Below are 12,283 nucleotides of genomic sequence, written 5' to 3' on the forward strand. Positions count from 1 at the left end.
TTTATATATATATATATATATATATATATAGATGTTATACTTTCTCCTTCTATTTCCTTTTTTTCACAAGATCAGTATTTGTTGAATCATCGATGATGTCATATTTCTCGCAAAGTAGGGCCTCTCACATTTTTCATAATGTGGGTTATTTCATAATACTTTTGGATTAGACCAAGGTTATAGAAAGGATCTCGACACAACTGTATTTCAGCTTTAAATCCTCTGCATGAATAATTATCTGAAATATTTTAATGTCAAATAACATGTTTTAGTTGCAAGGGGAACATTTTTGATGTGCTTATTCATAATTGTGTAATTGTACTTATTCACAATTTCAGCTGTGTTATGATAACTCATGGATGTCTTCATCTTTTTTTCTTTTAATCCTTTTTTAAATCTTGAGTGTTCTCTCCTTCCTTGTTTCAGATACTGCATTGTTGCTATAATTTTACAGTGGAATGTCAGAGATGATGATACATTGTTCTTTAATTTTCTCTCTTTTTCACATTTTCCCAACATTTTTTCTCATCCAAACCACCACAGATTATGAGCATGGGTGTGTCCACCAACTACCCATCATGCACTGCATCTATCAAAGATTTTATTTACATTGTTTATACACCGCTGTCTTCAATTGAATTATCAAAAGGATCACTCTCTCTTCAATATCTGGAAGGTACAACCGTAAGCTCGGATTTTGAAATCTAAATTCAAGCTTTTTATGGTACCGTAATCAGTTGTTCAAAACATCACACACGTTGATGCAAACTACATGAAGAATTAGCAGGAGCTCAATATTTTGTTTTATGTGATTATTACACTTTGAAAAAATAATTATTTGAAAAATTATTTCTGTTATATATGCTGAAAAAGTATCTACGCATTTCAAGATTTTCTGGCTTGTAATTACCTAGATATGTTTATTAAAGTAAGATCTAAGAATTTATAGAATATATGATTTTGAGCAGTAGCATGATTTAGCCAAACAATGTAATATAATAGTTGAAATACTTTGGTTTTAATTTAATAATTTCTGCACTTTTTGCAATGTGGAAGAGAGAAAGAGAGAATGGATTTATGATTGAACTAGACACGATATATTAACTGGTAGAACATGAAACTTTCAACTACAATGTATATTTACTTTTAGATTCAGGTTAGAATTCAATATTCTTAAATCTTTTTTTCAATAATTAGGTTTGATGCAGAGTTCGATTTCTTATCTCTGTGCAGTTCTTTACTTTTATGATCTCAAAATATATTTAGATTTGAAAAATATACCGCCGTAGTTTATATATATAACAAGAGACATTAATACATGTTTGAATGTCTCTTGTTATATATATATATATAACAAGAGACATTCAAACATATATTACTTTTTTTGAAAGGAGAACATGCTATTCATATTAATCTTTCTTTTGTTTTTCACTCTGATGGTCTGGTTCATTTTAGAGAAACTTATGTGCATATATTTGCTTGGAAATTTTTTAGAATGTCATGAACATATTGATATGAATATGTTCATGACATTCACAAATGGAGTCTCCTATTGCACATAAATTTAAGGTTAAAGCAAATTATATCTATAGACAGATTCTGTTAGGATCTTGTTTTCTTTAATCTAGTTACTAGTGACATCATAATTGAAAATAGTTGTTATTCTTATAGGTAAATTACATAATTATTTACATAAAGATAGCCTTTGTTTTCATATTATTTCCTTTGTGTTATATTTGGTACTTAGGAAATTTTGACCAAATGGTATACATCGTTTTATTTGGTAAAGCAATGTTATAATTTTTAAGGATATATAATCTTTATAACATTATTTTGTATTTGTTTGGTTTATCTTGAGGAATGGAGATAGAAGTTGTTTTAGTGGGTTAAGCCTCGGTCACAAATGCCATTACGAACGAATACGAACGCCGTACAAACAATTTTCAGACAATGGAAATTTGGGAAGACAATGGAAAAACGGAGATTCGTAAGAAATTATCATTCGTACGAACCTTTGTGACCTTAGCATTACTTAGTTGAACATGTACCAAACATGCCTGTCAATGAGTCAGCACTTTATTCTTTGAACTTTCTTCTTAAGATTTGGTCATTAAAAATGTTCATGCAAGAGAACATGTGACAAGCAGCAGATTTTCTGTATGGTGGTCAGTCGTGTATCAGTTCAATGATAAGGTGCTCATGAAATTATGTATAAAACATGCAAATTTCATTTCAAATTTTGTTCTAATGTATATTCATATAAGCAAATAAGTAAATGGCCTGTGAGGAACAGTGGATGTTTCACCACAGTTGTGATCAGTGCAATAAAGTGTATCATAGTAATAACAACAACAAAATCACTGTAGACATTATATTTGCATGTGTTAGAAAAGAATATCGGTAGTCAGCTGTGTGTACATTTCTGCATTAATTTTTCCCCCTCCTGTTTCTTACTGACAACCACATATAGGCATGGCAGAGTATTATTAATGATTGATGCAAACTAGTGTTAATAAATAGACTTTTCCTTGTAGCAGAGTCAGTCATAATTTTCTCTCTGTATGTCAGTTTAGAATGCTAAAGCATCCTCTAGCTATCTCTCATTATCATTTCTTTATATTTTATTTTGTGGGACGGGGTGTGTGTCTCTCTAGAAACCGCACCCATATGTGAACTGCATCTATTTTAATGCTAAATATATTACTCATTGGGGATAAAATATCGAAAAATAATTTGATAGTGACATTCGTTTGTCTCGCAATGTATGGTCAACAAGGGATCAAAAGATCATGACGTTTCGTGCGCCGCTTTTGATCCCTAGTTGACCATATATCACGAGCCAAACGAATGTCACTAGCGATATTATTTTCGATGCATCTATTTTGTTACAACAACTCCCCACCCACCCACCTTTTTGTACAAGCCAGATGATCTAGTTTGGTATTGCAAGTGTGCATATGACCTTGTGAAGATTATTATTCACCTCAAGTATCCTTTAGTAATTTGAAATCATCACCGATGACAGAAATGGCATAATCTTCCAGGAACATGCTTGTACTTGCATTTGAAATTTTTTTTTAAATGCAATGTTTTAGACTTCTTCCATTTTAATAGCAGCACAGTCAAATTTCATCTTCTCTTTTACTAACATTTCTTATTTCTAAAAAGAGTAGTTGTCTTACAAAATACATATCCTAGCAAGTCATGTATAAAAGTCTCTTTGAAGTGCCCTTTTGTATCTTCTATAGCTTTTGATATTTTGATTGCTTTGATAGTACCATACTGTTAAAAGGAACATTTTCAAAATAAAAGTGTTACTTTGTAGAAAAAGAGTTCCCCAAAGTTTCCACTACCGCATTTTTTGCATTCTTTCTGTGTCAAACATGTAGGGGAAAAGGGAATATGCATGAGCATAGGTTATAAGCTGAAATTTGATTGTAAACTTCTATGTTATTATTTTGATGCATTGTTCAAAATGAAAGGGGAAAAACTCGACTACGAAACGTCATTAATAAGTTTGTTCAGACATATACTTCATAAGTTAAGCATGGAACATTCCCACATATCTTCCATTCTTGCAAATTTCTGTCAGTGGTAGTTAGCAGTTCACATGAAATTTTCTTTTAATTGTATGATTTCCTTCAAATGTATTTTTGGTACAGGTAAGAGGTCACATGCTTGCAGTAGAGATAATACAGTACATGTAGACTCAGACAAAAATATATATATGTAGCATTTTTTTGTTTCAATATTGTTTGTTACAATACTATTATATTTAAAATCTTATGTTACAAAATATTACAAATTATTTGATCAATATAGCATTAGATTTAACTCCATATTGGAGATTGAAGAATTTGTAGGTATGAAACTACCTGCCTATAGTATGGTATTAACATATGAATCAATGATCAAATTTTTGCAGAATTTTAACATAAAAAGTAATTTTGTATAAAATATTTGTAAATAACAGTGTGATTTTATTATACTGTCAGTAGTGCAGCTTATCATGTGCGGGGCAGTTATGCTGGAAGTATGTTGTAGACATGAGTATTTATCAATTTGATTGTGTTTATAAAGCAATATGCTCTTTGATAATTAAAGTGAATTAGTTAAGAGGTAAATATATTGTTTGCTTGTGCTTTTTTATGATATTGTATGTAGAATATTCCAATAAATAATGCTTATACATGTATTAGAAATCTTACAAATTACAAGGTGGCATGCATTTGGTTATTTTGTTGATTCAGTACTGATAAAAGGATTGAGAGAGAATACTTGAGAAGAGAGAGTGAATGTTTGAAAGAAAGAATAGAGGAAGAATGAGAAAGAAGAATTACTTAAGGGATAACTGGAGGATAAAGAAGAAATTCAGAAATAGTAACATTGAAAAGTTGAGTCGAAAAAAATATTCAGAAGCAAAATAAACATAAAGTTGTGACATATTTAAAGCAAAGGTAGAATATAGGCAAAATAATCAATTTAATTATACAAAATAAAATGTGAGCCTCCTGCCGATATTACAAAATCCAGTTCGGCAAAATTAACTTACATGTATTTCAGATAAAAATAATTCAAAGATAAATACATATAGCTTTCAATCGACAATCGCAGGTACATGTACATTTATTGCATAATACTGGCACTGAAATACAAAATATATTTAAATAAAATTGTCCTTTATATCTTTGTATGTTTACATGTTTTTTTAATTTAACATTCTTGTACCTTAAGCCAAAAGTAATATCAAGTAAACTGCATATTTCATTTATTTTTCTCTAATATTCTTTAACATTAACCCCCCCCCCCCCCAAAAAAAAAAAATAATAATAATAATAAATAAAATAAAAAATAAATAAATAAATAAATAAATAAAAAATTAAAAAAAATAATAATAATAAATTGAGAAAGAGACTTGTCACATAGTGCTATGTGTTGAAAATACATTTTGCATGGCATTACTGAACAGCATGGAGATTGGAGAAGCTTCTGAAATTAATTCACTTTGAAATTTTAATTCAAAATGATAACTTGCACATGATTGGTTTCCCTGTACTGGGAAATGTATTACACATCCTAATGTTTATGCATACTATGTAAAGACATCTCATTATTAAAAAAAACCATAAGGCATTTGAATAATAAAGTTCATGAACTGCATTATCACCTTCAATAATCGGTTTTCACTTTGGAAAAATTCAGACGAATCAAAAAGCCTCTGAGTCAACATTTCAAAACTCTAGTCTTTTTTTAAAATTAGAGGTTCATTAATTTTAAATAATGATGTAATTTGTATCATGCATTAGGGAAGGTTAGATCGAACAAATTTATCAAATTTCCCAGCTTGGAAACATTCAAAGTAACAATTAATATCAATTTTGAAACGGTAAAATACCGCAGCACTTGAAGAGCTATCTGAACGCTGCCAAGATTTGTGACGTCACTCAAGGGACCAAATTAGCATATAAGCAGACAATATCCCATATTAACAAACAATGCACATATTTCAAGTGCCTTTCTTCGTCATCTTCTCTTCACTTATTTCTTTTACTTCACCAGCATCATTGTAACTGTTTAATCTGTTGCCTCACTCTAAATATCAGACATGATTTTATTTGTTGAAATTAAAAATAAAGAAATCAGTTATAGCTTCACTGTGGCTTGTAGATGCCATTGTACATTCAGCTACATGCACCAATGCATGCATGGCATGTGCAGTGTTTCAATCAGGAACAAAGAATGTCCATTCTGTAGTTTGACAGGCTTTTCATTTTGAAAGTGGGCTGATATTTCAGTGGGATTTTTTCATCGATAATTTACCCCTGTCCTGAATTTTTCTAAACAAAGAATTATAATTATCAGCATCAGCAAAATTTATCTTTTATAAAGGTGTGAAGTACGTTCATGATTAAAATCAATCAAACTCTTATAGTTGAGAAATAAATACACTGAAAATTAGTTATAGGATGTTGTCTGCTTACAAAGGATTGGTCCATCATGTGACATCATCTAAACATAGCTACATTTTCTGGCAAAGCACTCGTATACCCCAGATCCTGAGAGGTACTTTTATTTGGTTTAATTTGTTATTGTCCGATGTGCAGTTGACCTAAGACTTATGCATTTGTCATCTGCAAGCTTTCTGGTTTATATTGACAAATTATTAGCCAAACTTGTAATTCTCAATGCATGTCTACCAGTACTTTAAACAGAACATGCTTCTTTGTTTTTGGGTGAAATAAAACAAGCTTTTAACATGAAGAACATTGAAATGATTTAACCAAGAAATACACAAAGAGATAAATCAGGTATTAAATTAATTACATCAAAATGTGCAATCAATTTCAATTATTTAAAAAAAGAAAGGAAAAAGATGTTTCCAATGAGCATCCGGGTTGCTGAATCATAGCTTTAAACATGAAATGAAAATGACATGAATAGAAATATAAAAATATGTATAGAACTGCCCAAGGCTGTCTAATGAATAATTTTCTGAATGACTTCTTCTGCCCCTTGCTCTCTTCTTTATGATGATTCCTCAATGATAGTGTTCCAAACACCACCACAATGCCTACCCTGACTGAACAACGGTCTGCACTCAACCTCTTCCTCATCGTCCCATCCAGGAAAGTCTGTCACAGGGAGTAGGGAACCCCTAGGGTGCAAAGATACACCCCTAATAGGGCCACCAAAGTTTGAACTGTCGGAGGTGGACAGAGGATTCGTCTTCCTCTTCTCCTCGGCACGCCGTTGTCTCCTGGACAGCTTGCATGATTTCCTCGGCGTGAGGCAGATGAAGTTGACGACAGACTCCTGGCTTTGACTGCTCTCCTGTCCTGTGGTGTCGGAGGGAAGCCATTCGCTGCCACTCTGTGTCCTGGTGACCCCACTAGGCTCACTGGCACTATCAATGTCAATCCAGGAACTGTTGCCTTTGCTGGTTGAACTGCCTCTTCTGCCTCCAGAAACTCTGCATTTCTTTGAGCCTTCGGTCTTCTGCAGTCTACCTTTTACTTTAGAGTCAACTGTGTCTGCTTTAGATTCCTTGACCTTTCTACTCGCTTTCTGTGACTTTCTCTTTCTTTTCCCCTTTTCCTCCTTTGCCCTACTGGCCACATCATTACCACGGTTTACTTTTGGAAATGCACAACTGGATATTTCTAATTCCGATCTTTGACGGAAATCCTGTTCCGATGTATCCGAAGTATTGTCTGGCGCATCTTCAAACCATCTTGTAGATTTTTTAGCTCTCTTTCCCGTCTTCTTTTCTCTATTCACTATACCTTTCTTTCCTGAACTTGCAATCAAGGTTCTTTTCTGCGGAATACTTGCTGGAAGTTCATTCCTTGGTGATTTGGTTGCAAGTCTAGCATTGGATGTCACCTTTTCAAAGGACTTGTCTTCATGAGAAGTGTCTTTCAGGGATTTTTTCTTGCTGTCTAAGTTGCCTCTGCTGCCGTTGTTCAGCCATTTTCTGCCTTTCCTTGATTTCCTCATTGCACAGATGTATTTCTGAAGGCTGATCTTGCCCCATCTCAGATTCCTGTAAATCATTAATAATATTGTTTTTACTTAACCTTGTGTACATACGTCATTAACCCCATTATTTGTGTAATTTCATAGTGCTGGGCTGACAGCAGCAGACTTTTCAAAAGTTCAGATGTTTTTAGACAGTGAGTGCATTTTTTTCTGAGTTTGTAGTGACATAGGTTTTATATTCAATAAGATTGACAGTCAAATCAAGTAATAAAACTCACTAAGGCCTACAAAAAAAAAAGATGTTGTATTGCCCTTTAGGGGCCAAAACATGGGTCTGTCGGTCGAAATCTTCTTCTTTTTTTTTAAATCCCTCTTTGGGCTGGTATTCCTCAGTTTTGAATGCTTTAATACATTTTTTTTCTAAAAAAAAACGGTTAAAAAAAAAACTTTTAAAATATAACATCTTCTTTCTTTAGGCCAAATTTAAGCAGATATTTTACGATATTTGTCTTATAATTTAATAAATTCATAAAGTGCACTAGCGTTGGTTTTATAACAGGATTAGAGAAAAATTATTTACCGATCCAAAAAGAGCTTAGTAGTAACCTCTTCCTCTTGATCACTACTATGGTGACACTGGAGATGTTGACCCTTGACCCACAGGTCATCTAGGTCAAGCTTGCGTTTTTGCCATGGTGGTTTTTTCCTTCTCCTATGAAAACAAAACACATACATCATAACAGGATTAGCATTTGATAAAGACATTTTTCCTCTTTTTTACACAGAACAGATTTTGGCAGACATGATGTTTTAGCAGCTCTAAACAAGCATCAATTCTGAAAAATTACAAATATGCTTTCTACATGTAGATAGTACAAATTCACTTTGTATATTCATTATTCTTTAGTTAAAGCGGGACTGCACCACTTGTAGCTACTTGCGCCCTCTATATACATAGCAAACAATGCCTAAGCGGTACCCGTTGGTCCTTCATGATCCCCTTTTTCTTATGTTAATTGAGAGCTGATTTGATGAGATAACCACCTGTCAGTGACCATGCAGGGAGGTCTAATCACTCCTGTCCAAACTAGCGCAGATAGGCTTTAAAGTGGAAACTAGTATAAATTCATGAACATTAACTTGAACTTGGTCTTTTGGCAAATTTTCTTTACGTTTCAAGAATAGCATGGAGAATCATTCAAATCTCAATAAATGTTTTAATTTTTGGCAAACTATTCTGGGGCTTACTTCTTTAATCTTGGCTTGTGCATCATGAAGAGAATGTCCTCATCTGTGAGTTTTCCAGTGCCTTCTTGAGGGATGTCATTACCATCTTGGTTCAAGCTCACATGATCTTGCCTACCCTCTTCCTGCAGAGGACGTTCTACAACACCAGAACCAGCTTCTGATGGTGCTTCTGTAAAAGGGTAAGGGTAATGATAACATAAGGTTGACTACTAGCACATACTGGCTGTTACATGTATATACATTCAAACCTGTCTATTAAGGCCACACAAGGGAGACAGAGAAAGTGACCACTGTAGACAGGTGGGCTTACTAGACAGGTTCTACAACACACATTTTTTTATCTTGAAGGAGACAGAATACATGGCCACTATAGACGGGTGGCCTTTATAGAGAGGTGGCCATCAGGACAGGTTTTACTATATCTTGCATTAAGTGTAGCATCAGCCCTTTGCATAATAGCAATGATACTTTTGAATTCCCAAAGAACTACAACAAATGACAGATGGTAAGAAATCCACAAAATAGTCTGTACAAGAAGAAAATGATGCTCAAGGGGAAGTATATGTATTCAAAATCACACAACCTTATGAAGTACTGACCGTAGTACGATACAAATCCCAACAACCCATTTTCTAGCAAGTCTATGAATCTCAATTCAAATGATTTGTTTAGCAATGCCTTCATTCAGGTGGGTACTTAGACTTTGTCATTTGACAATAGTATACAAATATGCACTGACATGAGAGGGTCTGGTTGGAAACTATGTTCCCCAAGGTGACGTGATTACTATTATTTTCATGAGGAGCTTCCAAAACCAATACTAAACTGCTGATAACCTGCAGCCTAAAATACATTAATTCTGAAATTTAGATCATTACCAGATGACAAGAAGTTCTCTTCAACTTGATCAAGAGGGTGACGCCTGCTTTCCATGTGACATTCATCACCACATTCTCCATCATCATTCAGGTTATCAATGTCAGAATCAATGCTGAAAACACCACTCGAGAAACTCCCCTGATCTTTAGCATGAGGGTGTAATGACACATTTCCAGTCTGTTGCCCATGATCCTCTGCTAATCTTGAAGCTTGGATGCTACTCTGATGCAAAAGGGGTGGATTGGACAAATTTGGGATATTTTTGCAGACCTTGAAGTTTCCTACTTGCGTCAGCTTCCTCTTTTTGAACTTGGGCAGCTCTGTCAAATTACTATACTGATGAAACCTGCATTTGAAAGAAAATACAATTCACTGTTAATTATTCTATTTAAAACAATAAGGTGTCTTGTCCCTCAGAGTTCTCCATTTTAGAAATTAACAAGACTTGTAGTTCAAATTAGATTGTGATTTGAAATAAAAATCAAAAGTCAAACTTGTTCCCAAATAGAAAGGTATTTTCGCAGTCACAAAAACAGAAAAATCATAGAGAGCTCTACGATAGCCACAGATACAGACAGACTGAAGCTGTTTATTCTTAGGGCTGTGTTGCTTCTGTGCTTTACAGCTTCTAGTGGTGTGGTGTCCTCTTGTAGCTTCATGAGGTGCAGATGTGAAGAAGACTGTGGGATCAGAGTTTACAAGGCTGTTGATCAACTTATAACATTGAGCGAATGACAGCCTGCGATAGCCAATAAGAAGGGCCCTTGTAGGCGCCAATTTAGGAAAATGAGGCTGCAATTCGCTGAGATCGGATGAACGTTATGTGCATGCCCTAAATGTAAGCTAAAGCTCTTCATTATATAAATTGTATAAATTGCTTCATTATACGAAGAGAGGCTTTAAACTAAAGTCCTAACGTAATAAACTGATCGCAACTAATATTCAACCACTTCATCCTTTCCTTCCTAATTAATTCTTTAAAATAACTAGCTGCATAACAAAACAGAAAATAACTAGATCTACTAACAATAAATTTACTGACATTGTAAATTTCATAAACACAATGCCACTAGGCTATAGTTGATCCAACAGAGTACTAAGAGAGGGCCAGTAACTACACGCTCTCACATTGCCTGGGGAAAATCATCCAATGACGATGGAAACGCCATTAATCTCAACAACAACAAGTTCTACATGGTCTATTTATTATTTTGACTCTGCATGCAAGCTCACACAGTCATAATCATATTGTTGAAGTTTCAAACAACAATAACAAGTGTACAATTTCTTGCTTTCTAGTTTCTTCACAGCACAGCCCAGTCCCAGGAAAGTAATAATTCAATAAATTCTGGCTATGATTGGGCGATTTCAAACACAACATCTCCCTAGAAATTGTGAGATCTCAATTGACCTGAATTACGATATTAAACGTTCCAACTCGATGACAATGCTCACGCTAACGCCTGGCTTAATACGGAGCTGAGCTCCGCCGCCTCCGCCGCCTCCGCCGGGCTGGAGCCTGGGAGGAGGTGGAGCTCCTTTCCGTCGAGGACCGACTACTGCGGGCCGATTCAAATTTGTGGTAATTATAGTCAATACAATACACCATTATTACTTACAGATCTTCAAAAACATCAATAACTTGTCCCTGTGACTTGATACTTGCAAAATCCATGACCCGGTATTAGAAATCATCACATCTAATCTAACAAGTAACATCTAGCTTTTTGTTTTGTTTTGTTGGTTAGTTTCAATTTTGTTACAAGCTATAGGACCTATTGCCACAGAGGGAGCTATTCTAATTTTGAACAACGTACAACTTTTTACACATTTCGTATTTTGTAATGATAAACTGAATAATTTTGGACTAATACATTCAAATTTATGTTCCTTACTTCCTTTTGTAGAAAAGATGCAGAAATTTATTATCATATCTTCTATAAAAAGACTGAAGTGTCAAGGATATAGATCGAGGTGGGAAACAAATTGAAAATGTTTCAGTTTCTTATACTAGTAATTAATATGCAATGGATATAATTACTTGGTTTCAGAGAAAAAATGTTAAACCATGTATTGATTTCAGTCAAATATATGATTTAAAGTTATGTAAAAATGCAAAGTTTCCAAATAGCAAAAATATGTAGGCATCAGGCTGTAAAGAACTACTATATACAAAAAGTTGAATATGTAAAAAGCAAAAATAATGGAAATTGCCAATACATTATAACAAAATGGGAAAGTCAGTGGGGCTGATTATATTATATATATACATGTCCTTAATTTGTTGTTATTCCTACTCACTCTCTCACTTTCTCATTGATCACGACTTTCCTGACACTTATCCGTAAACATTGATTGCTTGTTTTGTTTAACAAAAATTTAATTTCAACAGTAGGCCTATAGCTTTTTTTTTCATTCATTGATTTATTGAATCAAAATTTCATTTTAAAACAGTCGGGAGACTGATACAAACAGAGATTACAAAGTTGAAATGTTCAAAGATATAAAGAAAAATTACAAATAGGCCTACATCAATATGGAAAAGAATAAAAAAAATAGTTCAAGGAAATAATAACACTAATAATAATAATGAAAAATTCATTGATATTGCACATCATACATAAAATAAATCGAATTTACAGACATGGATGAGTGGGGGAGGGGGGGGGGGGGGAGA

The 12,283-nt window shown here is 33.8% G+C and overlaps 2 protein-coding genes across 3 annotated transcripts in view; one reads left to right on the plus strand and one right to left on the minus strand.

The window, feature by feature from the left end:
* The window catches only part of LOC584026 (copine-3), a 63,375-nt gene extending 59,161 nt beyond the window's left edge, over positions 1 to 4,214 (plus strand). For both annotated transcript variants that reach the window (XM_030975245.1, XM_030975244.1), the window contains exon 15: positions 544 to 4,214. In XM_030975245.1, coding sequence (XP_030831105.1) covers positions 544 to 550 — 7 coding nt within the window. In that variant the 3' untranslated portion in view covers positions 551 to 4,214. The remainder of the gene's footprint in view (positions 1 to 543) is intronic.
* A 781-nt stretch (positions 4,215 to 4,995) lies between these two features.
* On the minus strand, positions 4,996 to 11,371 carry LOC100892050. Its single transcript, XM_030975848.1, has 5 exons — positions 11,226 to 11,371; positions 9,606 to 9,952; positions 8,728 to 8,896; positions 8,060 to 8,191; positions 4,996 to 7,543 (listed from the first exon to the last, which is right to left on the minus strand). The coding sequence occupies exons 1-5, from the start codon at positions 11,279 to 11,281 to the stop codon at positions 6,526 to 6,528; spliced, it is 1,722 nt and encodes a 573-aa protein (XP_030831708.1). The 5' UTR covers positions 11,282 to 11,371; the 3' UTR covers positions 4,996 to 6,525.
* Between the last annotated feature and the right edge of the window lie 912 nt (positions 11,372 to 12,283).

This window comes from Strongylocentrotus purpuratus, unplaced genomic scaffold (genome assembly GCF_000002235.5).
Source record: "Strongylocentrotus purpuratus isolate Spur 01 unplaced genomic scaffold, Spur_5.0 spur5_scaffold_8, whole genome shotgun sequence".
Taxonomy (NCBI): Eukaryota; Metazoa; Echinodermata; class Echinoidea; order Camarodonta; family Strongylocentrotidae; genus Strongylocentrotus; species Strongylocentrotus purpuratus.